Source organism: Salvia splendens, chromosome 2, assembly GCF_004379255.2.
Source record: "Salvia splendens isolate huo1 chromosome 2, SspV2, whole genome shotgun sequence".
In the NCBI taxonomy this organism is placed as follows: domain Eukaryota; kingdom Viridiplantae; phylum Streptophyta; class Magnoliopsida; order Lamiales; family Lamiaceae; genus Salvia; species Salvia splendens.
Window position 1 is genome coordinate 322552 of NC_056033.1, and position 27444 is coordinate 349995.

The 27444-nt window shown below is 39.4% G+C and overlaps 5 protein-coding genes across 9 annotated transcripts; 4 read left to right on the plus strand and 1 right to left on the minus strand.

Moving 5' to 3' along the window:
* Positions 1-3546: 3546 nt before the first annotated feature.
* Positions 3547-4159, plus strand: LOC121768597 (glutaredoxin-C13-like). Its single transcript, XM_042165130.1, has one exon. The coding sequence runs from the start codon at positions 3611-3613 to the stop codon at positions 3914-3916; it is 306 nt and encodes a 101-aa protein (XP_042021064.1). The 5' UTR covers positions 3547-3610; the 3' UTR covers positions 3917-4159.
* A 715-nt stretch (positions 4160-4874) lies between these two features.
* Positions 4875-9877, plus strand: LOC121781242 (E3 ubiquitin-protein ligase MIEL1-like). Of its 5 annotated transcripts, XR_006046166.1 has the most exons (14): positions 6122-6265; positions 6407-6516; positions 6616-6703; positions 6819-6875; positions 6983-7015; positions 7116-7193; positions 7307-7350; positions 7432-7472; positions 7716-7798; positions 7879-7970; positions 8057-8126; positions 9122-9160; positions 9340-9540; positions 9619-9877. XR_006046166.1 is itself a non-coding variant. In XM_042178988.1 (13 exons), the coding sequence occupies exons 2-13, from the start codon at positions 6422-6424 to the stop codon at positions 9466-9468; spliced, it is 849 nt and encodes a 282-aa protein (XP_042034922.1). In that variant the 5' UTR covers positions 4875-5009; positions 6407-6421; the 3' UTR covers positions 9469-9877. The 5 variants fall into 5 exon arrangements, 4 of the variants coding, with proteins under 4 accessions (XP_042034922.1, XP_042034904.1, XP_042034934.1 ...); XM_042178988.1 differs by lacking the exon at positions 6122-6265 and adding an exon at positions 4875-5009 and having other exon boundaries at positions 9340-9877; XM_042178970.1 differs by having other exon boundaries at positions 9340-9877.
* A 4682-nt stretch (positions 9878-14559) lies between these two features.
* LOC121758929 (zinc finger protein CONSTANS-LIKE 13-like) lies at positions 14560-16536 on the plus strand. Its single transcript, XM_042154369.1, has 4 exons — positions 14560-15334; positions 15491-15655; positions 15784-16055; positions 16171-16536. The coding sequence occupies exons 1-4, from the start codon at positions 14813-14815 to the stop codon at positions 16259-16261; spliced, it is 1050 nt and encodes a 349-aa protein (XP_042010303.1). The 5' UTR covers positions 14560-14812; the 3' UTR covers positions 16262-16536.
* Positions 16537-19163: 2627 nt separating this feature from the next.
* LOC121758938 lies at positions 19164-20910 on the plus strand. The gene is made up of 3 exons (XM_042154378.1): positions 19164-19496; positions 20173-20282; positions 20405-20910. The coding sequence occupies exons 1-3, from the start codon at positions 19313-19315 to the stop codon at positions 20585-20587; spliced, it is 477 nt and encodes a 158-aa protein (XP_042010312.1). The 5' UTR covers positions 19164-19312; the 3' UTR covers positions 20588-20910.
* A 900-nt stretch (positions 20911-21810) lies between these two features.
* LOC121781266 (protein TRANSPORT INHIBITOR RESPONSE 1-like) lies at positions 21811-24822 on the minus strand. The gene is made up of 3 exons (XM_042179010.1): positions 24275-24822; positions 23057-23549; positions 21811-22961 (listed from the first exon to the last, which is right to left on the minus strand). Exons 1-3 carry the CDS (start codon positions 24727-24729, stop codon positions 22161-22163), a joined length of 1749 nt encoding a protein of 582 aa, XP_042034944.1. The 5' UTR covers positions 24730-24822; the 3' UTR covers positions 21811-22160.
* Between the last annotated feature and the right edge of the window lie 2622 nt (positions 24823-27444).

Genomic DNA, 27444 nt, shown 5'->3' on the forward strand with positions numbered 1-27444 from the left:
ACACCAAGAAGGATTGCGCCAATCGTCTTCTCTTGCTCGTTTGCGTCTTCGTCGATGATGTGATCGTCCCAGCGGCGCATCCAGGTGGGCTCAACGTGCCACCGGAAACTTCATTTCATCAGCCTCCGACCCTACGGCGTTCGCGTCTCCGCCCCCACCTCTCGCAGTGTGAGATGAGACTGAGAAGAGAGAAAAGAAGGAAGTGAGGAAGGGAGACGATCCTCATCGATTCGATTCGACGATCCCTCTCCTCGATTCGGGGTCTGCCCCGACCGTCCTCCGCCGCGCGACGCAAGTCCGATCCCGATTCCGCCGCTGGTTTGAAGGTCTCTTCCATCGGCGACCTGGGGTTTGAGGACTCTGTCGTTTGTCGCTTCTCGTCGGACGGTCGCGTAGGCGTCCCAGACTGAGGGCAGGGGTTCCTGTTTGAGAATTTCTCTCCAGGTTACTTCATGTCCGTCATTGAGTGCCATTAGAGACTGGAAGAGCCTAGTCTCCTGTCTTTCTCGGTTGTAGATCACGATATCTTCCGGGTCCTTCATCGGATTTGGCTTCTTTCTATCAATCGACATCCGAATGCTTTGGAGTCGGTTCCACAGTTGTTCGAGGGTCAATTCTCCCTGTTTGATGTTGCTTGCTTTTCGGTGTAGGTCGTATACCTGGAGCGAATCGCCTCCGCTGCCGTATGTCACGACTAGCCCCTCCCAAAGTTCTTGAGCAGTTGGGTATTGTGATACCTCATTCACGAGTTCGGGTTCCATGTTGTTGATGATCCACCCGAACACACAGTGATCCAATTTTTGCCATGTCTCGTGGCTGGGATCGGTTTCTGCCGGAGGTTTTGAACCCTTCGAGATGTGGGAGGTTAAGCCTTTTCCCCCAATCGCCCGTTTGATCAGGTTCGCCCACAGTGGGTAGTTGTCTCCCGATAACTTGGTTGAGACGACTACTTCACTGAGGTTGTCTGCGTTCACCGTCGTTGGTCGTGGGGTGATTGGCATGGTCTGGAGGTTTCGGAGGAGCTCTGCACACTTCATTGTGATGTCTTCAGGGACATTCACATTGTTTTTCCTGATGATTCTCGTTGTCTGATTCTGACATCGTTTTTTTCCTGATGATTGCAGGTTTTTGCCTCTTGGCCTGGGTTCGAGATTGGTATTTGGACGATGATGATGTTAAATTCTGAGTCCCTATTGCTCAACCTGCTCTGGTACCATGTTTAATTGGATAACCGAGAGGGAAGAAACAGTAGACATTGTTCGGATGATTTTCTGTGTTGTATTCATCGATGGGGCAATCCTCTAGTGTTGTATTCATCGATGGGGCAATCCTCTTAATATAGAGGATTGCCCTAATTTACATAAGGTAAAGAATCCCCTAATTTTGGGTTCTATCAATTACATGTTAATCACATGATCCTTTCCTTAGTTACAATATTTTATTTCCATATTCTAACAGGTGGTTTCCCCGGACAAACATGCCGGATTCAGAATTCGACTTGGTGACCGCAGTTATTAATCAAAATCGATGCTTCAAGATTCACAGCTTAGATACTTTAGTCCTCTAAGGGGGTGTTCGGTTGACAAGATTAAATCTCATGATTAAATATGTATCATGTTTGGTTCATAAGATTGAACCCTTCAACTTAATCCTAGATGGATAGTCTCATGATAATTAGTCATAGCCTCCCCCTCCAACTAAAATAATCCCACAACTTAATCCTAAATTGATAGTCTCATGATATTAGTCATGGCAACCGAACGCCACATTTTGCTACTATGCTCATCTTCTTTAGTCCACTCTTTAGTATGCTCATTTTGACTTACCTGCATTTCACAATGCCATTCTCTACATATGATTATCATTTTTCTTCTCGCTGGGTGCATATCTGCATTTGATTTTTATATGTCCAAATCAACTGAGGGAGCGCTAAACTTTGGCTAATGTATATTCTCTAAACTGATGAGATTTTAAATGTGTAAAAAGAATAACAATAGTGTAGTCTTTTAAATTTTCTTGAAATGTTGATGAATCTGCTTGTGTGGTATCATAGTTAATGTAACTTGTGAATCTGTGATACGCCTTGAGTGCATATGAAGGTTCGTCGGCGAAAGAGATTAATCGATATTTGAAGGAGAGGCAAGATAAGAGATTTGTGTAATCGATTTTCTTTATTTCAAATGACGAGATAGCTAGAGGTCACCTCGTCCACCTTTTCTATTTTAGTGGCTATATAGTGCCTTTTGATATAGTAGGTGATAAAATTCACATATTCCATGTCAAACATGACTGCATAACTAATACTTGTCCCTTCTTATGATGAAACAAAATTCTCATTTCAACATCAAAATTAGACAAAGATATTCGTGTATATCAATGTTAATAATCACAATCAATCTATTTGGTCTATACTTTTATCGACATCTCATTTCAATCCGACAGCAAAAGGCCAACTTGTTTATAAATCATTCCACACTCACACTTCATCATTAATTTAATCATATGGTCATAAAATTTTACCTTTTTAGATTTTATTTTGTGGAATAAAAAGTAATAATAATTATAAATACCCTGAAGGCTTTTACTTATTTAGAGTGCAAAGCCTCCGTACCTATATTTAAAATGAATGAATATATGCCCTCAAAAAAAATCCTCCACATCCGAGTATTGAGGAAATTACACACCCACAATAATGTCCATCCGAGTATTCGGGAAAGTGAATATACCATGATCATCTTTTCAGAACGTAGATTGATCATATACCTTTTAGTTTTACAAAATTAAACATCACATCACTCGTATGACCAGTTCATTCCTAGGCACAATAACACAGTAAATGGAGCATAGAGTAGTGTATAAATACGTAGAATAAAAGTAGTGTGTACGTACGAACTACACAAGTTGGTGGTCGGTACTCAAAGATTCACCACCGAAAGCCCTCCATATGTTCCCCATCTTTCTTTAAACACAGAATAAAATTGATCTTTTTCCCCACAAAGGATGATTGCAGGAATCTTGTTGAAAATCGACCACCCCTTCTTCAGCAAGCATGTGATAATTTTTATACTTAAGTGAAGAACGTGCACCTTCAACGGTCAGTAGTGGCTCAATGTGTTTTCCTCCTCAAAGATTCTTGAGATTATATTATTCTTGATCATCAAAGAATTTGTGTTGTTTGTTTTTTTAATAATAATTGACTGCCAATTCTTCATATCACCAGACCGGACATGCCCCATAATTTTTTCTTAAGTGTAGAGGAAGAAAAGGTAGCGGTATATAAAAATCTAAATATTTTGATGCTCAATTTTGCAAACTCTGTCGTACATACTCAAAATTATTTTTCATAAAGCAGTGCATGTCATGTGCATTAGATAATACATAAATTAACACGGATGATAAAATAGTGAAGTGAAGTTAAAAAAAACGGGTTTTCATTCCTTTTTGTATGCATCAAACACGGTTGAGTTGAGCATCCAGAATCGAAGTGTCTAGTGTAAAGCGAACCAACTTTTGAATGTTCTTGTTCGAAAAAGGTAGCTATATAAATAGAGAGGCAAGAAAGGTTTGTTAATTACTAGATAGAAATTGTGCAAAAAGATCGAAAAAGAAAATGGAGAAGATAGGGAAAGTGGCATCGGAGAAGGGGGTGGTGGTGTTCAGCAAGAGCACGTGCTGCTTGTGCTACGCGGTGCAGATCCTGTTCCGCGATCTCGGGGTGCAGCCGCTGGTGCATGATATCGACCACGACCCCGAGGGGAAGGAGATGGAGAAGGCGCTGATGCGGATGGGGTACAGCGCCCCCGTACCCATGGTCTACATCGGCGGCAAGCTCATGGGCTCCACCAACGAGATCATGTCGCTCCACCTCAGCGGCTCCCTTGTCCAGCTCCTCAGGGCCTACCAGCACACCAACTAGTCTTTCATTTCTCTTTTTAATCCTATGTATATACTCATCATATCAATGTATTTGTAACGTTGTAGTGCTGAGAAAATAAGAGTTGCTGCCTTGTTGGATGAGGAACAACAACAAAGAATGTTGTAGTCATATTAATTAATTAGGGCTAGCTCGGATTCAGCTGATTACCTATCATCCTTATTTAATTACTATTACTAGTTCTTCTCTTTCCCTTTTGCATATTAAATCAACATTAATTACTCTTCTGCTGCTCTTATTTTGTCTTTCGCCCACTGTTATTACTTGTCCTACTTAAATCTAAAAGTTAATGAAATGTAATAAATCTTAACTCTAATGAGTTAGCGGAATGAGACTGATAGTCATAATAAATTCAATATGCACGAGGTAAAGTTATTTTTTATTTGAACTAGCATAACTAATGTTAAACCAAATTAAGGTTTTTTAAAATGATTTTTAGTTTCAAAATTATATTTTTTGGATTATCCATATAAAAATTGTTTTTCTGTGTTTCAAATTATTGACTATGTACTTGCATGACATCTTCCTGGTTTATCCGTTTTATGAACGAATGTTTCATAATAGTACGTTCCAATTTGAACAAAATAATATTTTCACGTTATGTTCTCTATATGAATATATATGTTTTAATTAAGCATGAATATATTTTTGGCTGGAAAGAAAGGGACTCCTCCAAGGGATGCTTCTCACTTTATGAAATTCCTTGTCCATTTCAATTTTCCATTTGCATAAAGTTGTAAAAAAAGAAAAATGCTCCACTTTGTGTAGTAAGAATCCATAGTTTCAACCACTATATTATAGATAAGGAAAGGCATGAAATTCCCTCCAACTTTTCCCATATTGTTTATTTTTTGGAATCATCTGCATATTTTATTCCGTATATCTATGAAATAATGTACGTATATCTCAACATCGAAACATTATAATAATCTTGGACCATTTTTTATTTTGAATTTCACATATATGTTTGGACCAAAAGTCATCAAGAATTATAAGGTCACACTCATGCTTTTGTGATGATATTGCTTTCATTTCTTCGGGGAGATGCTTCACTGCGCAATGGTGTTGTTTACTGGTAAGGGTTTCGTTCAACTAGTTTATGAGAGAAGGCTGATTTTTTCTGTATTTTCTTCAGCTGTATGTTTTTGTATTTGGAGATTTACTTGAAATTTCCCCTTTTTCATGGTGAAATCATTTTGCTATTTCAGTTTATGTTGAATTATCATCTTGGTTCCCATTTATGACTAGTAATTTCATATGCAAGCTATCAACTAAATGTAATCCAAATTTTTACTCGTATGTGACTATTAGTTATGGATAAACTTGAACTGCTCTCAAGTATGTGCTACATTTTTTAATTTATTTTTTATAGTTAACACGACTCCTATCTCAAATCCTTAATCAAACTTGTGTCAAACATTTTATGCAATAATTTAGATATGTAACAATCAATCAACGAATGCAATATATATAATGATAAATGAATTACAAGGGGCTAGGGATGTCAATCGGCCGGCCCTACTCGGGTTGCGGGTTAATCGGGTTGTGAATTCTTTCGGGTTGTAAAAGTTCAACCTTAACCCTAAAAGCTCGGGTTTCGGGCTAGCCCAGCGGGTTAATCGGGTTGCTACCGATAAGATTAACATGCGATCAATCCAATAAATAATGATGAAAATTAGTTATATTCATAAAATGTAAAATATTTAATTATGATAAATTTGAGATATATGGTCAAACTCTATCATAAACATGATCAAATACTAATATTTGAGATATTTCATAAAATTTTAATGCATGTTTTAGAAATTTAAATATTTAATTTGAAGTTTTTAATTTATTTATCAATTATTATATTAATAAAAATTCATTATATAATTTGTATATTTAATATAAAATTGAAAGTTATTTTTTTAGTTATCTATATTATAAAATTAATAAATGAAGTGTCGAATTAGAAGTAAAAATAGAATAATAGAAATTTTATCGGATTTTCGGGCCAGCCCATCGGGTTTTCGGGTCTAGCCCTAACGGGTCGTTGGTTAATCGGGTGCGGGCTAATCGGGTTTTAACTTTATCGGGCTAGAAATTTCCAATCCTGACCCTATAAATTTGGCGGGCTATTCGCGTCAGCCCATGGATTGCGGGCTACATTGACCTCCCTAAAGGGGCTAATGACTAATCTTTTCCCACTCATCCAAGTTATTTACATAAGTCGTGTGGCGTAAATCATAGCCAGAATTAAACCAACAAAAAGCTCTTTTAGCTGAGACACTGCAAACACCGGAGCATTCCATTCCCGAAAAATTGCCTCTGCCGCCGTCAGATTTCGAGGTTCAGTTTTTGAGTGGTGGCTGAGAATTTTTTTGGCTCTAGCTGCTTTAATTTATCGGGTGGCGCAACATTGCCGCGGCCGCCGTGAGATATTTTCGATTGAATTTTTGAAATATCCTTTTTTTTTAAATTCCCAATCAGCCCGGCGATCCGGCGATGGAAACCCTAGGAGCGAATTCTGCAGCTGCACAAACGCAAAATCGTGATGATAGTGATGTTCCGCGAGAATATTTCGGGGCATTGCAGCATGGGTTCGTTTCCTTCTTCCGAATTTTTGTTACATCTTGGTGAAAGTTTTCCTTTTTTGTGTCTGAGATGTTGATTTCTGTTTTCCAAACGTGGTGTTTTAGGTGCGACCATTATAGGAGAAGATGCAAGCTGAAGGCGCCTTGTTGCGATCAGATTTTTACTTGCCGTCACTGTCATAACGAAGCCACGGTTAGGACGCTGTGAGAGAGACGGAGCTTTTTGTTGTTGTTGTTGTTGATTTTTTTCTATTATATGTGCATTTGCTGGGGGTTAAATTTTGTGATACATGTGGAATTTTGTGTAGAGTACTTTGAGCAACCCGAGAGATAGACACGCGATTGTTCGCCATGAAGTTAAGCAAGTACAAGCCACTTCCCTTTACATGTCTTTGTATGTTTGTTAATATTGTAAGCTTTTTTCCTACCAAGTATGGTTGAGTAAGTGTTCTCTTTTTTTTAATCATATTAGGTTGTTTGTGCAATATGCAATACTGAACAACAGGTTTGTCTCTCATATGATTATCTGCGTTTTTGGCTTTTTGTTATTTTGAACATCCTTTTGATTGTTATGGCTATTTTCTGGGTTGTTTCTTTATGAGCAGGTTTCCAATCTATGTTCGAATTGTGGCGTCAAATTTGGTGAATACTTCTGCAGCATATGCAAATTCTATGATGATGATGTAATACACTGCCCTTTGTTTACTTTTTTGGCACAATGCTCTTTGAACCAGGGATAGTGTCTTTTTTTTTCTTCTGTTTGATTAGTGACACGGGTAGCTTGTTGTTGTGACAGATCAGTAAAAACCAGTTTCATTGCAATGACTGTGGCATTTGCAGGTAAGAGAGTTCAATTAGTGAATTCATGTTGCAGTTTTTTATTTAATTATTATCTTTTTCTGATGCTATCGTAATTCCCAGAGTTGGTGGTCGCGAAAACTTCTTTCATTGCCCCAAGTGTGGTAAGTAGTTTCACAGTTTTTTTTTTGCGTGGCCTGTTCTTGTGATGCATATTCATGTGTGTGATTAACATTTCCATTTTCATGGAGTGCAATTTCATGGCTCTGTCTGAAGCACTCAAAGATGAGATCTTCTTATAATTTTATTTGGAACAATATACCTAGTGTGTCTAGTATCCCCATTTTTCTTCCATGTCAGTCATGTATATGGATTAGAATACATCCAACTATCTTCTTTCTGCACAGGTTCTTGTTATTCTGTTAGTTTGCGTAACAATCACAGATGTGTAGAGAACTCAATGAAGAATCACTGTCCTATTTGTTATGAGGTTTAGTACATTACTCGTGTAATACTGATATTAATGTTGTTTCATGCCCTTTAAAATATAATCTTGTTCCTTTCATGCAGTTTCTGTTCGACTCAACCAAACAGACTACAATTATGAAATGTGGGCACACAATGCATGTGGAATGTTATAATGAGATGTTTAACCAAAACCAGTACGTGTGACATCTATGTCTTTTCTACCTTATTTGTCTCGCTCTCTGAAAACAACTTTTCAAATTTTATATCCCAAATTTTACAGGTATCGTTGTCCAATCTGCTCCAAGTCGGTGTTCAATATGTCTAATAGTTGGGAAAGATTAGATGAGGAGGTACTTTGCAATATACTTTTTCTGCTTGCAGCTGTATGCACATTCTCTTGCGTGTTTGTACTTTTAGTTTATTGTTAAGAATCCCTTCCTTCATCATGCCATGATATGAAAGATCCCGATTCTGGTTTCTCCACTTCCATAGTTTTCATGGAATCATGCTAGATAGTTCTTCTATGCCATTGTATGAAAGGACCTGACTCTGGTTCTTTCACCTACATTGTTTTCATGAAATCATCTAAATAGTTACTTTGGGATTCTAGATGGTCTTATTTAAGTTCCCTATGAAAATACATACAGCATGTCTGATCAGCAAGTTAGACTGTTGCAGACTTTTTGTGTTTCTTGCTTTCTTTCATCAATGACATTTATTACAGTCATAGTTGCAATCATGTCTTCTCCTTTACTGCATTTCACTGGGATGCCATGTGAATTCAAATATACCCTTAAATATCAATTAGACCTTTCTCACATTTCCAGTAAAAGTGATAGTACAAACATAGTTGGAACAATGGGCTATCTGTGGCTTATTGTTGGTGCCCATTTATGGCTTAAATTTTGAAAATATAACTATTATGAGTACTTGTAGAAATATTGTATGGGTACATGATTGATATCATGAAATGGTCCAATCATATGCAACGCCCTGAAATTCCTACACATTGAGTTGAACATTTAGTTCTCAGATATCTACTTTCCTAGAAAAATTGGTTTCTGGTCTTCTCAAGATTTCAAAAGAAGTTGTAACTAGTTTAGCATATTTTATTTACAGTTCTGCATCATATCACTACAAATTCTTCCATTCTGGTTTGCACAGATCTTGATTTATGTAGAGATTCTTGAAAGCTATATTCTATGCGGTTCTCCTTTTTTATAAATTTGAAGATATCTATACCAAGCATCCAACATTGTGACATGAACACTGGTCAAATATGACCTCATTTATTATTCCATAGACACCCTGTTGATATTGATACTGGGATTTGATGTTCTGATAGATTGCAGCGACTGCAATGCCTGAGGAATACCGCTACGAAGTAAGTTCATTATCCATTTCTTGATTGACATTTTCTAGTGTTACATTTCTTTGTGGAAGATAATTGATGCCAGTCAGTTCGATATCTGTGGCAATGGAACATCTTTACAGAGTTTCTTCTTTTCATTCTTGTATCGTGTATTTGATAGAATTAGATAACAAGTAAATGCAACTATGTAGGTTGAAAATCTCTGCAACGATTGCAACCATACTAGCAAGACTTTCTTCCACACATTTGGCCACAAGTGCCAACACTGTAATTCCTACAATACACGTGTGATAACAAGGGGGGGAGACCGGCAGCAATAGAGCGGTCATACAGAGCATATGTTTTGCTGGATTAGCGGAATTATTACTTCTTCATGGGTTTTTGATCCACTGGTACGATGTTTACCAACTATTATTCTTGTTTTCCAATTGGAGATTAGCCTGCTATCATATCATATGATTCATATGCAGTGCGCATTGATCTGGAAAATCATTCATGCTTGCAGTTGCATAAGTGAATATTCTAGTCGGAAATATTGAGGATATTATATTTCTTGGACGAACAATCGAGTGGGTAGGCATATTAGGGAGAAAATAGCATTTTCTCGTACCAATTATTATTTTTATTTTAGCTTTTTTTTTTTAATTCAAGACCCATTTTATGAAATCCTTTTATCAATTAAATTCTCAGACAAACGTTCGAAATTATATTTATTTTTTATTTATCTCTTTCTTTTTGTCTTGATATGGGAATATTATATGCAAATTCCTAGCAGATTCCAGACTTAAATTCTCTGGTCTTCTGGTACTTTCATAAACAAATATCTCTGCTAAAAAATGACTTGTTAGTGATGTACTGTATATCAGATATGTGGAGTCCAAAAATCCAACATTTGTCCTTTCTCCCTAAACCCTAAAAAAGTTATCCATTTTGTTTAATACTCCATAAGATCTAATCTAGAGCATTCATCTCGTAATATCATTGAAATAATCCATTAAAATAATGTATAAAAAAGCTTTAGTCTATGCAAGGAGTCAGAATAGCATGCAGAAAAAAAAATCTATTTAGACTATATGCGCACATACTCCCTCTCCGTCTGCCATTAGGAGTCATATTTCTTGGCAGCACGAGTTTTAAGAAATGTTAAGAAAAGTGGGTGGAAAAAAGTAAGTGGAATAAGGGTCTCACTTGTATATAATACCCCCTCCGTCCCATTAAATATGTAACATTTGGTTTTCGGCACTAGATTTTATATAGTGTTGTTTTGTGAGAGCATCTCCAAGGGGATAGGTAAACTAATATAACTACCATATTTACTTTTTATTCATGAAAAATCATTCTTCAAGGGGATAGGTATTTGAGTAGGTATTATACATTTTCCCCATTTTGAAGAGGTATCTTTATCTCCCCATCAATGGAGAGGTAAAATCTTATAACAATCATATTTGTCTTCTTTTCATGAAAAATCCTTCTTCAAGGAGAAATGTATTTGAGAAGGTATTACACTTTATGTTTTTTAATGCATTTTGTACTATTATTTTATTTTTTAAAAATAATTTATCTTTCTATATACTTTTTTCCTTTAGAATGTGTTACTTTTTAAATGAATATATTTCACTTTTTAAGAAGGTAAATACATAATATACATTTTCTATATATCTTCTCCCCTTGGAGATGCTCTGAGTTAATGAACAGAGAGTAAAGTAAGAGAGAGTGTTGTTTCTATTTTTAGAAACGTTTAATTTTTAATAGAACAAACAAAAAAGGAAAATGTTTCATTTCTAATGGGACAGAGGGTAGCTTTAAATGAAATGTGAGTGGAATGGGTTAGTGGAATGTGGAACCCTATTACCATTTATGTTAAAAGTAAATCGGGGCTCCTATTCGCGGACAGACTGAAATGGCAAAATGAGACTCTTTTTGCGGACGGTGGGAGTATTTCTTGTCCTCATATGCTATACCGATGATACTAACAAGGACCGGAAAGTGTATTGAAAACGATGAGTTTTCATTCGTATCCTCATGTACAACTATATTAAGAGCATCGTTAACGCCATGGGCCGGGCCGCAAATTGCGAGTCCCGGCCCGTCCTGCGCGTTGGAGAGGGGGGGGGGGGTTGCGGCCTGGGCCGGTCCCGGGGCCGCATTTGCGGCCTAGGGACGGTCATGGGGTCCGACCTGGGCTCGTGTTAGATGGTTCGGGACGGGACGGAGCTGCAATTTTTGCCAAAAATTGGAAGAGGAAGAAGAGGGAGGGGGAGAGGAAGAAGAGGGAGGAAGATGAAGAAGAGGGGCGGCGGATCCAATTTTCTAATTTTTAATTTTTTTTGTATTTTTTGGCATTTTTTATGTTATAGTAATTTTTAGTTTTTTTGCATTTTTAGAATTTTGTATGTTTTTTTGCATTTTTATTTTTTTTCTAGGATTTGTAATTTCTTTTTTCGAATGAACAATTTATTTTTCTGGTTTGAATTGTTCAACGTATTGCATTTACGAGTCAAATAGGTTGAAGTTGTGAATAATATCAATTATTAGTTGCGGCCCGGGTTGTGGCCTGCAGGGTTAGAACAGTTGGGGCCTGAGACTCAAATTTGAGGGAATGATGACGTTGAAAGGACTTGAGGCCTGAAACCGGGCTGGGTTAATGATGCCCTAAAATTCAATCTCAATGTATTGTAAATTAACCACGATGTTACTAATAATTAAATGCTTTATTCATAATTCAAACTTGGAGAACAAGAAAAGAAAAAAGGTCATTGTTTGATGTTACATCTCTCTAGCAAAGTAGCAATTGACTTGCAGCCAACTTTTGGACTGCGATTGTGGCAATTGGCATCGCTTATTACGTAACAATATCGCATTCGATTCTCGAAAATGATTATTTGATGTAACATCATCTACATTTTACTAGTACTATGTTCTATAGTAAGAGTGTCCACTGGACACGCCCAATAGTCCCGCCCTAGTTTTTGTCCATAGCCCCAATTTTATTGTCCATAGCCTCAAAATTCTATTTCCGCCACTATAGTGGACAACTCCAATAGCCCCCAAATTTTATAATCAATTTTCATTTTTAAATATTTTTTTATTTCAATCAAGTGTAATTTAAATAATCGCAGTGTAAATAACTAGAATACGAGGTAATTAGGCCCGAATATTCACTGTATTGCAAACCGGTAAAATTATACAACGAATAATTAAAATAAAATACAACTACAAAACTCCGGCACCGTCTACCCCTGCGTATGACCTGCATACGTCTTGCAGTTGTTGCATCAACGTTACGTCTATGCTATTGGCCAATACCTCGTGGGGTTGCACCGTGGGCTGTGGGATTGGGGCAGACTGGGAAATGCGCGATCCAGACGCGGCCGCCGTTTGGCGGGAGGCACTTCTACCCCCTCTGGCTTTGCGGATAGCGGCCTGTTGTCCCATGGGCCGTCGGCGCCTAATGTGAGTCGCGGCTGGCTCTTGGACTTGCTCGTCGGACTGCTCGAACTCGTACGAGCCGCTCCCACTGCTGTATTCCCCGCCAAGGTTGTGCCTTGTGCGCTTCGGGCCAGGAGCTGTTTCCACCTCGTTCGCCACGATCGACCTGAATTTCGGACTATCCGCGAGGACAAGATACTCCTCCCACAAGGTGAACTTCGGTTGGCCCGTCTTGTGGTATTGGCCCTCCGACAGGGTCTTAACATCTGCTGCGCTTCGGCCACTCTTGGCGTGGCGAAGGTTGTTCTCGTATATGGACGCGAACAGCTTGGTAGCCCGCAGTATCCTACCAAACTTTTTTCGGATCTGTTCTGGGTCGCGCTTCTCGGCACCGTCGGGCTTGAATTCCTCGTATGCCATCATGATGCGCCTCCAAAAGCTCCCCGACTCCTGATCGGTACCCACCACGGGGTCCGAAGTGATAGAATCCCACGCCTTCGCCACGACAATGCTCTCGTCTTTGCTGTATGGCTTGCCGCGGCTGGACCCCTCGGGCTGATCACCGCTATCGCCGGCGCCACTGCCCTCGCTACTCGCAATGCCGGGGCAGCTGCCCGAGTGTCCACCGACTTTGCCGGTGCCACGACTGCCGCCTCCGCCCCTATGGCCTCTGCCCCTACCGCCACCAGAGCCCCGACTGCCGCTACCTCCTCGGGTCGGAACGGGTGTTTCCACCCGCACTGCCGGCGTATCTGGGATGCCGGTACTGAGCAGACCCAACATAGTATCAAATGCGTCTTGATCTGCTTCGGTGATCGGAGATTGGCTGGCTTGAAAAGGGGAACCCGGCCGCGCCAGGTGAAGCGCGTCTAGGTTGGGTCGGTAATCTCCAAAAGCGGAACGACTCAGATTCCGATGTAAAGCGGGCGGCGTTGGTGAGGATCTCCACGACTGAGATGGAGGAAGGGGTGGACTCGATGCCCACGGTGGTGGAGATTGATTCCAACTCCAAGACTGTGACGGAACCGCATATCCGCCAAATCCCGACGGCTGAGAAGCATATCCGCCAAATCCCGACGGCTGAGAAGCATATCCGCCAAAACCCGATGCCGGCGAATGATGGGCCGACGGCTGAGATGGATTGCTGTCATATCCCGATTCCTCAGTGTCGGGTGATTCGTCGTCTCCTCGGTGCATTTTATAGAGAGTGTTTTTGTAGAAAGTGGGTGTATGGATTTTGTGAAAATGGGAGTGAGGGAGGAGGGAGAGTGGTATTTATAGATATGAAAAAACGAAAAAAAAATTCAAACAATGCGGCTATAGCCGCAGCGGATTTCCGCCACTATAATAGCCGCGGCTATAGCCGCGCCTATACACTCAACGCCGCGTCCTCGCCCCACTCGCGGCGAAGCCTCGTCCGCCGCCCTCCCCCCACCAGCCGCGTCCACCCTCGCGGCGGACACCCCTCCACTATAATAGCCGCGACTACCGCCCCCCACCGCCCCCCTTCGCGGCTATAGCCGCGTCCACCTTATAGTGGACGCTCTAATGGTATTTACGATCGGCATTTAGAATTTTGAAAAAAAATAGCTAGAAAATTACCTTCCTTATGTTTTGTAATCAACACTCCACAACAATGAAGTTATCTACGGGACGTGTAGGATGCATGGATTTATAAGAATATGCATTTTTAAAATTTTAAAAAGTCTTTTTTCGTGTGATTCATTCTCGACTAATAATACTTTAATTACTTTTTTTCTCTATATCTCTATTATTTGACTAATTTTACATTAAAATTTATGCGTATGCATATTCTTTTGAGACTGATGGAGTAATATGAAGTAGACCATTTATTTAAAGACGGATGGATATATTCACAATGATTGATATGGTATCTACATACTTATTTTATTCCCAAGTTATATGGTTACAAATTGGGAGAATTAGAAAGTCAAAATAAGTTTTCCAAGTATAGAAGCAACCCACCTATTGAGTTAAAAACAAATGGAGTAGTAATAGTAGGAGTAGGAGTAGGAGTAGGAGTAGCAGTAACAGAGCACCTTATTAAACATGGAGTAGTAAAAGATTGATGTTTGTTCTGTCTGAAAATTTATAAGTAGATATTATGACACGTGAATTGCGATAAGGTTTGCTTTCTGTTTTTCCATTTCTTCCCAACCCAACAATCATTTCTACACATCTTTCGTTTAAAATCGAAGCTTGAGTTCCAACGCCATGAGTGAAGATATTCACAGTTGTACAGATGAAACAGAGCGTCTGTGCGATTTCTGCAACGAGTCGAAGGCGCTCCTCTACTGCCGCGCGGATTCCGCCAAGCTCTGCTTCAGCTGCGATCTCGAGGTGCACTCCACGAATCCGCTCTTTCAGAAGCACAACCGCTCCCTCCTCTGCGATTCCTGCAGTTCCTCCCCCTCTTCCATCTTCTGCTCCACCGAATCCGCCGTCCTCTGCCAGAATTGCGACTGGGAGATCCACAATAGCTTCGCCTCCATCCACGACCGCCGCCCGCTCGAAGGCTTCTCCGGCTGTCCTTCCGTCACCGACCTGCTTAGGTTTCTAGGGTTGCAGGATTTCGGGAAGAATAAATTGGATCTCGCCGCCGGAAACGAATTTCTCGATATGTTGGTGTGGGAGACGCCGACTGTCGTCACCCTCGATGATTTGATCGTCGCCAATAATTATGATGATGATTCTGCCCCTGCTCTTCAGTCTACCGGCTTGCCCCCTTTCCCTAAGGTTTGTGCTTTTTGTCGGGGGAAAATTTTGATTTCGATGTCTATATATATATGCTCAAATCTGCTTCATTGTTTACTCGATTAGGGGTTTAAGGGTTTTACACTTGATTACCAGTGACTTGTGGTGGATTGATTTTTGATGTTGTGATTCTATCAGAATCGAAATGCATCGTGTGGTAAGCACATGGAAGAAATATTTTCCCAACTTCACGAGATGGCAAAGAAGGATCCAAACTACAGTGGTTCCCTTGAAGCCTTTGTGGAAAACAATCAACCACAAGTAACTGCAAAATGTCCAAAGGAAACTAAGGTGGAGGAGCCGGTAATGTCTTAGTATATTATGTAAAATATCTTGACAATGATGATATGTTCCATCCATTTCATTTGTTGCTGGATTACATTATTCGTTTGATTTTACAATTAAGTGTTGTTTCAATACTATTTTGCCAGGCTAGTAATGGTGATTGGTGTTTTGTTGGAGGGGTTCAAGATGAAGGCTTTCCTTGTGCATATTTTGGTGATTTCAGTGAGATGAGCCATTTGGTGCCGGACAAGGATTCAGACGCAGCTGACAGTGCTGGTTTTGGAAATGGTCTTCAAGAGATTCAACCGTGTGTTCCTGTCGATTCTCAACTGCCTCCTACTGCAGCAACACGTGAGCTTAACAGCCAAGAGCGAGACTCTGCACTATCACGCTACAAGGAGAAGAAGAAAACTAGAAGGTAGTAGAATTTGATTCTCCTTTCAAACGTTAAATTGTTTTACTTAATCTCTAACTTGAATCTGTTATAACTTGAGTTTCTTACATCTATGTTGGAAATTGTCGTTGTGTTACAGGTACGACAAGCATGTGAGATACGAATCCAGAAAAGTTCGAGCACAAAGTAGGGTGAGAATAAAGGGCCGTTTTGCAAAGAAGGATCGCTAGTTTCAGCAGCGCAACGATGTTTGAATCGTGAGATTGTGAAATCGAGGTTCGAGTGTTTGGTGGAATGGGGGTATGCATATTCATTGGATTAGCAGATACTAACAGCAGTTAGTTAGTTAGCCATATGTTAGCTTAGCTTTTCCTTGTTTTTTATGCTGTAAAAAATGTTAGAACACACATTTGTTTGTTATCCTCTATCTAGCTCCTGCTTTTCTCCCAACAATGTGTATAGATATGTTATGTACTGTATTCTATATATCTCCGCGTTTGTAGCATACAGAAAGAGATTTAAGATTATTTTTATATTAGTAATATAAAATTAAACATGAATTATTAATAGAATATCGATATTTTATACTCCTATATAAGAATATTTAAAGTTTACAAACCGGCCGATTTTTCGGGTTCGAATCAAAATTTTTATTTTATTTCTTTATATGTAGACCTCACTGAATTTATTTCATTTCATTTAATTAAAGACAAATGGAATTGGGGATTGGAAAAAGAAATAGTAGTAGTAATTTATTGCTTTCATACTTTGTGTGTGTACATTAATTGCAATTTATACATGTATACATACAGGTGCATGCATCATGGACCTCGTGTCGTCTCTCAAATTCAACGGAGATTTCGACAGTTAGTAATAATTTAGCCTCTCCCTAAAAATATAATATTAGGCCGAAAATCTTAACAGATTTACTTAATTACATATGGGCACCTATGCCGAACTTATGCACGAAATATGACGATAAATTAATTACTCGGTTACTTAAAAATTAATTTACTATATCATATTAACGAAGCTTAAATACGAAATTAGTTAAATTTAAATGTTCCAAAATTTTAACAATTTATCATATAAGCAGAATTTGATTTCGATTGATTTTGAGTTCTCGAGGTAAAGCAAGGTTTTGAGTTTAAATTAATTAATTTTAATTATTTTACAATTTATTCAAATAAATAAATTTAATTTAAGATGAACTAATATTAAATATTTTCAGTTTTTATATTCTAGTCAACTAAAGTACAATATAAAATCCAATACTAATTTTATCATACATAAGGTTATCTCAACTAGTTCACTATTTCCTCCGTCTCCACTCAAGTGATTGATTTCTTTTTGACCGTTGTTTTGTGAAGATGATAATACAAAGTTAAATGAAGAGAAAAGTAAAGTAAGAGATAGAGTAATATAGAAGAGGGACGTATCTACATTATTCTCTTACTTACTTTACTTTCTCCCCACTTTAATTATTTATTACTTCCTCCGTCCCCAAAGAATATGCACTTTGGGTTCGGCACGACTTTTAATGCAAAATTGATAAAGTAAGAGAGATAGAGAAGAAAAGTAATTAAAGTATTGTTAGTAGAGAATAAGTCTCACCTCAATAGAAAGAAGAGAGTTTCTAAAATTAGAAAGTGCATATTCTTGTGGGACGGAGGGAGTATCATTTTCCTCAAACACGTGCCGAAAAGCAGTCAATCACTTGAGATGGGAGTCTAAACATGCACAAACCGAACCGGACCGCCGGTCACAAACCGGAAACGGAATCGGATGGCGGTTCAGCGGTTCAAGCGGGCCGGTTCAGGTTCAAAAAAATCTTGAACTGTAAACGGCGGTTCAGCGTCAGAAACCGGCGATTTTCAGGCTAGGTGTGCAGAAAAACCGGCGATTTTCGGTAAAAACCACCGGTTTTTGTCAGAAACCGCTGGTTGAACCGACGGTTTCCGACGGTTCATGACCTTTTTCAGGTGGCAGCGTATAGGTGGCAGTGTACAGGCCTGAAAACCAGTTAGAAACCGTCTGTTTCCGTCAGAAACCGTGGACTGAACTGCCGGTTCAGGCGGTAAACCGGCCGAAATTTGAAATTTGAACTTTTTTTTTTATTTCTTCCAACTTTACTCCTATATATACCCCACTTCCCCCATCATTTTTACTCACCCCATTCTTGTGTTAACAAGGATTTCCTTATCAATCTCAATTTCTCTATTCTCTATCTGCATTCTCTCTAATTGCTCAAGTTGTTTACTATTATATTTGTTGTTGTGTTCGTAATTTACCATTTATTCAATACTACATATTCCATACTACTTTCATTTTGCATTATGTCTTCTTCTCGTGGTGGATTGGGACGTGGTGATCGGGGCAAAGGAATTTCTACTATAAGGCTAAATCCGGGAAACTTTTGACAATTCTACTATACTTGTTGATTGTTAGACTAAACTCAATATTTAAGGTTGAATTGCTAAAGGTGTCCTCAATTTAGTTATGTAGAAACATCTCCTTCGCCGACTAAGAGTATATATACTTATAAATTTATTGTTCAAAACTTCAAGTCTTTTTTGTAATTTGTAATTAGCTTCGTTGTAGACTAGTAGTCTCGTTATATTTAAATTTTTTGTTTAAGACTTTAAGACTTCAAGTTTTTTGTGATTTGTAATTGTTGTAACTTGTAATCTCAATAAAATTACAATTTTCATCGTGATTTTTTGAATTTTATTTACGCACATTTCATAGATAAATAAATAAGGAAATGCAAAAAAAAAATAATTTACGAACCGCCGAACCGGCGGTTTTTGGCCGGAAACTGGCGGTTCTGAACCGCCGTCCGAACCAGCTGTTTTTTTGAACCGGAACCCTTGGCGGGCCGGTTCAGGAAAATGGTGAACCGTGAACCGCCGGTTCCGAACCTGAACCGGTGGTTTATGAACCGTGTGCATGCCTAGATGGGACGGAGAGAGTTTATCTTACTGGTGAACCAAACGCCATCTAAGTGCATACACATTTACTACTTTCGTGATAGTTGGCCCATAACGAAATTTAGAGCCTGTAAAATTGGCTCGGCCCTTTATAAAGTACCCTTAGGAGTTGGCCTAGGCGTATTCAAGGCTTGCCACAATTCAGCCTAAAATGGGCTGGCTGAGCTTTGTGTTAAAAGGCCTGGGTTTCGGGCTGAAAAAATTCAGCTGCTTGTGCAGGATTTATCTATTCCCTTTACGAATTTGCAATTAGGGTTCGCTTCTTCCGTTGCAGTGATCGAAATTTTCACGATGAAGAAAGGTGGAGGGGTTCCCCACCGCTGTGATGATGACAATGAGGCGAAAATTGGCGGCGTCACCAACAAGAAAAAAATGAAGAAGAATATGCAGAGACTCGGAGGGCGAGGTGGCCTGTCGCTCGCATCATTTGCCAATGCTAAAGCTAGGAATGACACCTACAACCCTTCGGTTATCAGTATGTCTCTCGATTTCTCCATTTTTTTTACTAGTATACTGAACTTGAAATCAGAAACCGTTTGCTAGTTTTGTGTGATGTTATTTGTAGTATCTTTTTCTCTTCAATCTAGTGGATTGCAATATGAATGTGTGTTTGGGTAGCTATATTCGTACGAAAAATGGAAACTTTTGCTGAACCATTCAAGGAAGTTGTGAATATCCACGTTTTTTTAATGATTTTTGTCCATGTTTGGATTATGTTGTTGTACTATATTTCCTCAATTCGAAACTTTGATTCGCCTGAAATTTATTGAGATGTTATTGGGAGCTAGCTGGCTGGGTCAACACATTGTTAATTGCTCACCAAAGCTAAATCGGTCTGCATAAAGTTGATTGGAATAGCTGTAGTTCAGTATGCCCAAGTGAATATTAAGTTGGGGATAAGGGTTTTACCCTCCCAAAGCTCGGTGTGAATTATTCGTCGCGTTAGATGATTTTCGCAACAGGCTTGGCATGGAGGTTGAGACTCGATTTTTGCTGATCTTGGAATTCAATTTTAAAGTTGCACTTTTGTTCACCAATTTATCACTTGTAGTGGTGATAAGGTTTTAGGTGTTGCGAAATGCTGCAATCATGTTTAGAATTGTGTCTAACACTTATGCAAGAGTTTCTAAATCCTACGCCTGCTTCTTCTGCAAAGCAAAGAGAGTTCTATAAGAACGCAAAGTATGTTAAGAAATATAAGAAGTCTATAAATCAGCAAGAGCACCAGAGCACTCCTTCCACTGCTCAAGTACTATCAGAGGTTTGAACTTATACCCAATTAATTCATTTTCCATTTCTTTCTCGCCATTCTTGATACTTATGTATGTGGTTTAGCTTGCTGCTCGTATCCAAATGCATTAGTTTGTTTTCGGCTTATGGCAGGGTGAAAATGGCGGTGGTCACGCTAGCCAGAAGAAGATGAAGTACAAGAAGAATGCGCGAAACCTTCAGGAGTTGTACGAGAAGAAGCATGGCGAGCAGGAGAAAGATAGGATTGGGAGGGAAGCCATGATGCAGGCTAAGAAGGAAGAGAGAGAAGCAGCAAAGCTCGAAGGAGAGCACTGAAGGAGAAAATGTATAAGAAAACGAGGTCTGGTCAACCTGTCATGAAACATAGAATTGAGCACATGTTGCAAGCAATCCAAGGTTCAACTAGTTAACACACATTTTTGTTGAATATGTAAATTTTGCCCCAAAAAACCTCTCCATCTCTCTCTCTCTCTATAATTTTTTTTGTTTTAATGCTGAAATATTGTCCCATGGTGTGATATGCCATTCCTCCAAATATTGTCAATGTGCGAGTGAATTTAAAATGAAAGAGAGTCCAGTTAACCAGTTGTATTTGTGTGGAGTGAATTTAAAATCAAAGAATTTGTAATGTTGATAAATTTTAGTTACGTTCTGTAATGTTGCCGAATTAGTTGTTAGTTTACGAATACTACAGTCATCAAAGTCTAAAACTGTTTGACTGATTTATATCACGTAATTGCAGATAAAATGAATCACGTTTTGTCAGAATCAGCAGAAATTATTACTGCTTTTTATTTTATATGTGACACTTCCTTAAGTATTATTAGTAGTACTATGACTATCTATTTGGTGATGATCTTTTTTTGTGTAGTAGCATTCAAAGCAGAGGTAAAGTACTAGTATGAGGTTATGCATTGTTTTAATTGCCTGAAAGACCATATTCTACAAATTTGTGGGCTTATCAATGAACTTGCCACAACTTTTGTAAGGACAAGTCAAATAGTGGCACTTTTACCCAGAATAAAAAACTTTGATACTATTATTCAATTTCAATAGTATAGTCATATTTCTTCAAGGCAAGAAATTAAAATTAGATTTAATGATCGAGAACCTTAGCACGAGCTTTACTGACTTGACCGAGACTTATCAATTCTATTAATTCACATAAGTAATTTCTCATTTAGTTGGGGTCAACTTTGTAATCGATTGTGAAGATAATTTATCTATGTAGCAAATGAGATCGATTACTGTGTAGAGTATCTCACAAATGTCGAGTAAAAATCACCATAAAAATAACAAGGGAATGAATTATTGGTCCAGAAGAATAGAGATTATCATCATCAGATTCAGATATAGTAGTAAAGTATAGTATAGTACCCACTTGTTTTATGTCAGCCTTCCCATTACACTTTCCCTCTTCTTTATTTTTTTCTCGCTCGTCTGCGTTTCTGTGTTGTTATTATCTGCCCTGCCATGCCCACATAAGATTCCACTGCTTTTACTCTCATCTCCAAAAATAAAATTCCAAAGAAACGACAAATCACAGCAGGAAAGAAATTATTATTCAACTCAATTATTTGCTGCCCCTCATCTTTCATGCACCCAAAGGTCACGCATATCAAACCATATTTTTTTTTTTTTCATGTCCAATTCTGTAACCAGACATGAATTAGTAAGATACAAACATTGAGTTGATAAAATACTAATCGAATAAACTAACATAGAAGATTGCATCTTTATTTGTAACTGATGGCTTAGTAGTACAAGATAGTAGCTCAGCCAAAGTGAAAAATGATGGCTTTTTTTCAAGCTAGGTCGTCTCAGTGGCAATGTACCTTACTTCCTCCACCGGCACTGCAATCACACAAATTGCTGCGTTTTTGTTAGATTAGGAATACCTCAAGGATGAATCCTCATCAAGAGTCCAGACAAAGTCAGGCATGTCGAGCCTCTGCCTGCTAGCGACAGTGCGATACACATACACTCTCTCAACAGAGCAGCTTTCAGGCCTTGAATCAGGTGGGCCTCTCTCGTCTATGACTTCAACGTTGAGCCTAGGCATCTTCTGTGCCAGCAGCTTACAAGCTCCAAAACTCACAGAACAAGAAGACATCCAAAGGGATCGCATTGTCTCTAGCTTTGCAGCATTGGCCAAGAGAGCCTTGTCCCCAAATGGGCAGTCCCTGATCTCTAGTTTCCGGAGGCTGTCGCAGCCAGACAACACGTGATGGAGGCCCAAGTCACTATCCCCTGCGAAGGCTATTGAAAGCATCTCCAGCTTCTTGGCGTGTGATCCAATGTATTTGAACACGCGGTCAGTGAGGAGGCCGGTCATGGAAAGCCGGCGCAATTCTTTACACTTCTCCACAATGGCTCCAAAACCAGCATCAAGTGGTTCGAGGGTTAAGTAGTCAGGTGCTTGAGGATCAATGATACAGAGGCGGAACCGGATAAAATTAGGCCGATTCTTTGCAATAGCAATCAGTGCAGCATTTGACATCTGGCGGCAAAAGTAAAGAACAGATTCAAGCTTGGGGCAGCCTTCAGAGACAGACACAAGCCCTTGTTCCGTCAAAGACACATTTGGTTCTGCTCCAAAAGGATCAGAAGGGAACACCCTAAGTTCTTGCAGATCCTTGCAAGATGCAGCAAGAACATCCAATCCACTGTCTTCGATGTAGTCCATCACCTATACACAAATGAAACTTGATCAGCTCATAGATACCATACGACTATATTGCAGTGAGAATGAACACAAGACAAGAAAAGAAGCAAGAATCATACCCACAGACGCTGCAAATTCTGGCATTGGCTAATAAGCTTAACAAGATCGGTACTCGGAATGGCAGCATAACTTAAATTCAGCGAAGTGATTCCAGAACAGACAGAATACATGGCTGGAAGATAAGAAGGAACCACATCCCAAAAACCAGACAAAGCCTTAAGTTGCTTACAGGCTGAAAATGCATCAGCCAGATTTGAAAATGTATCAGATCGAATTTCAGCTGAATAGGCACCGGTACCTAATTCAACCAATTGGGGAGCACGCCGAATCAGGTTAGCAAGCCTCTCAAGGGGCACAGCACGGTTCAGGCGGAGAGTCCTCAGGTTAGGGGAACGTGCAACCAGCCGCTCCAAGATGGAGAAACTTACCTCAGAACCCAGACAAGAAATGTTAAGCGACACCAAAGAAGTGCAGCTATCAGGAAAATGGCTAAGCCAATGCCCACTCAGCTCCTCCACTTCACTCTCCCTCAAATCTAGTTCCCTCAAATGCCTGCAGTGAACAATCACAATCAATAATTGTTTTAAAAGCAAACCACCATTTCATGGTGATAGGAAACAATACAAGGTAGTCCCATTTAAAGTACAGCAAGATTCAGTAATGACGCAAGTGTTTTCTACCATTTAAAATCTAACAGAATCAAACTTCATCCTGAAGGAACTAACTTAAATTAAAAGCAAAATAGTGCAAGCTGAGAGAAGAAATAGCTGTTGAAACTGACAAATAAACCCAAAGGAGTCTAAACAATAATTGGAAGTAGAAAAAAATACTACTAATAAAAAGCAACACTTTACCAAACACAGTACTCCACAAGAACAACATGCCTTACAATAAAACCAAGGCGATCAAATATTTTTCAAGATAGTGCACCCCCTTTTAAACTAAACTCTAACAAGCATAGAATCTCAAACTTCGCCTATGATAATATGAGCAAGAGAAGAAGGCTTGTAGCAAAAATGTAAAAAAAAAAAAACAGATCTTTCTCAGGAGCTTAAGTCAAATGGGTAAAATCAAATATAAACGAGATCCGGCATTCCCTGGAAAAAGAACATAAGAAAACTATCCTAGAATTGAATCGATTCATGAATTCAAAAGCTAAAAAGGAAAAAAATAGTAGTAGTAACATTTTTTCAACTATCACGACATTGCCACCCGTAAACTAGATACTCTCACTCAGTTATAATAGCGAAAGTTTTTTAAATAAATAAAAAAAAAACCTGCAATTAGCCGCAATCGACGCGAGACCATCCGTGGTGAAACCCTCGCAAGACGTGAGCACCAGAAGTTTGAAATTCTTACAAGACTTGGAGATGAGCTCCAAGGTGTCGTCCGTGACGACCATGCGCTTGAGCTTGATCTCCTCCAGGAAGGGATAGGCCTCCGCCATGGCCGCGATCCAGGGGTAGGCGTAAGCGCCCCAGCCCTCCGGCACGAGGTTGAAATCAGCGAAATGCGGCTTCCCCTTCATCTCCACCGCCCTCAGCTCCGGGAACCGCCGGATCACCATCTCTGGAGACACGGCGTAGCAGTTCCCAACGAATATGCGGCGCCGGCACCACCGCTCAATATCGTACCACGACTTGCAAACTAAGGACACGGCGTTCCGGTCCCTGTCGGAGCTCAGGAAGGAGAACACATGCTCCAGAACTTCCTCCGGGAACGAGTACGCCATGGGAGGTTCGAATGGTACAAATCCGAGCTCTGGGTTTGAGCAGTTTAGAGAGAGAGAAAGTTAAGCCTATTGTATTGTGGAGAAGAAGATAAGGTTATAATTTTTCCAGAGCATTTATATTAGAGCATCTCCAATGCTGACGGACGTCAAATAGCCGTCAAATAGCCTTCACACTGCCACATCATCAGCACTACAATTCTCCTGCCACATCAGCTTGCCACATCAACTGGACATCAAATAGCCATCAAATAGCCTTCACACTACCTATCCACATCACTAATAACAATTATATAATTTAATTTACACTTGTATCAACATACGGAATTTAAATTACGAGACAAATACGGAAAATTCGAATAATAATATTAAAATTTTTTTATTACATTAATATAAAAAAAAGTACAATAATTAAAAATATTACATTTAAAAAATTACATAAATTTGCATAAAAACTACCGCCTTGCAGTCCTCAGCGCCCACAACTCTTCAACTAAATCATTTTGCAGTCGAATATGAGCCTCCGTCTGACGCATGTCGGCATGTGCTTGGAGGAGGGCTTCTTCATCGTGCGGTACCCCACCTCGTACGTTGGCGGTGATGACGCCGTGGCTTGGACCTGTGAAGTAATCTGTGAACAGGCGCTGATGTGCAGCGTCATGATCACGATGCACCACTTGTCGACGGTGGACAACTGGTCGTGGGCGAGGTGCCGCCGGCTGCATATAACTCTGCATCCATCGATCAACCTCACGGCTCGTATAGGCATCAAGCTCTTCGTTCATCATACGCTCGTACTCATCCGCATCCCCACCACTACCACCGGCATTACTCATTTCTTAAATTGATCTTGTACAGAAAGTAAGGTAGAGAGAGAGTACTCGTTAAAACAAGTGGTGCGAATGAAAATGAGGTTCAACGCGCGTATATATAGTGTTTTGCGAAAAAAAAAAAAAAAAATATTTAAATCCGACGCCGGTTTGGCGCCGATCCGGGAGCCACAATGGCGCCCGTGAGGATCGGCGTGGGAACCGGCGTCAGCGCGGGAATCGGCATGGCGACGCCGATTTTGACGCCGATTTCGCCCACGCCGGTTCCAATGGTTCGGCGTCAAACCGGCGTGGGCGAAAAATCGGCGCTCCGGTGGTGACGCCGACCATTGGAGATGCTCTTAATCTCACCTGTAGTGAGCTAAGGATTTAACTAACGTCCAACCAACGAGTGGGAAGCCGACGCGTGTCGTGAATGCCTTCCTGCCGTTGGATCTGATGGTCGGGGGGGCCCTTATCTGATTGAACGAAACGTCACCGTAGAACCAAAAAAATGTGTGACTGTGACGTGGAGAATAGTAGTATTGTTGTAAATGGTAAATTTTGTTACGTTTCTTTCTACTTTTTTAATTATGAGGAAAATGAAAAACGTGGTTATATCATTAATTCGGTAACCTATGTTTTGTTTCAAAAAAGAAAAAAAACATCTATGTTTAACTGCACTTCTATTCAATTATGCGTGTACCAACAATCAACAATTTTATTGTAATATTTTGCCAATGATATATTGATACCGGATGCTAATGTTAATTTCCTATATGCCTACATACATACTTGGATAAACCTATATTCCCTGTAAAGTTATTTTGGGTACATAAATATTACACTACAAGCAATTTGTAACTATGTTATCATTATCATCTAAAACATGAAAAATTATCGTGGCAATTGCATGCAATTGATCTCCCACTATTATTTCCTTTTTTGTATTAATATTTAATCAATTTTCTATGTCGTCAAGCCTAAGTTTATAGTTGAATGAGTGTTCAAATTTTTATCCAATTCGTGTTTAAGTTCAATGGTCAAATAAATCCAAACAAGTTTTGAATGTTTGATTTAGTGATATAAAACTGGATAATCTGTTGCTAGATTTTATGAATCCAAAAGTTGCAGGAGTAGAGAATTAGGCAGCCGACCCGACCCTCCCTCCAATTATGCGGGTATTATATAAAGTGAAAAAAAAATAACATAGTGGGATTAGTAGCATTTTGTAAATATAGTTATAGAAAATGTAGAGAAAAATAGACAAAGACCATTCTGATTTAAGTAATTTATCAGTAGGTGATAAGGCTAATTTTATGCATTGGTTAAGGGGTTAATTTCATGCATTTGCGGGCTTTAACTCATTTTTTAAAGCCAGATGTGTAGAAGGAATCGCCGGATCCAGGAAGAAACGAAGACAATTGTCTGGCGAAGGAAATTTGGCAATAAAGTGAGCATTATGAAGGAAAAATAGCCAGACGGAGGAGATCGCTAAGTTGAAGGACAGAACAGAGATTTCAAGTGAAGGCTTCTAGAAGATCACCTCTGCATCTATATAAGAGAGAGCATGCAATTTACGAAATGACTTTTTTTTTTACTTTTGGGCTCTCAGCTCACTCACACACACTTCTACACACTTGAGTTTCGGAAATTGAGGGGGATTGGGGTTTCACTTTCGGTTAAGCTGTTGTGTACCACCGTCCTTACGAAGGGCGAAGAAACAATTTACTGCTTTCCTTTAGTTTTCTGCTAGAAATTTCACCGAGTCTTCGCTGTTCGAAGCTCGGCTTTTGTTGACTGTTGAAGTATTGTTGAATCTTTTTATGCAATTTCTATTTTCAGTTATGATGATGTCGATTTCGAGTATGGATGACGCTTGTTTCTGAGTTTTTAGTTATTTACTTGA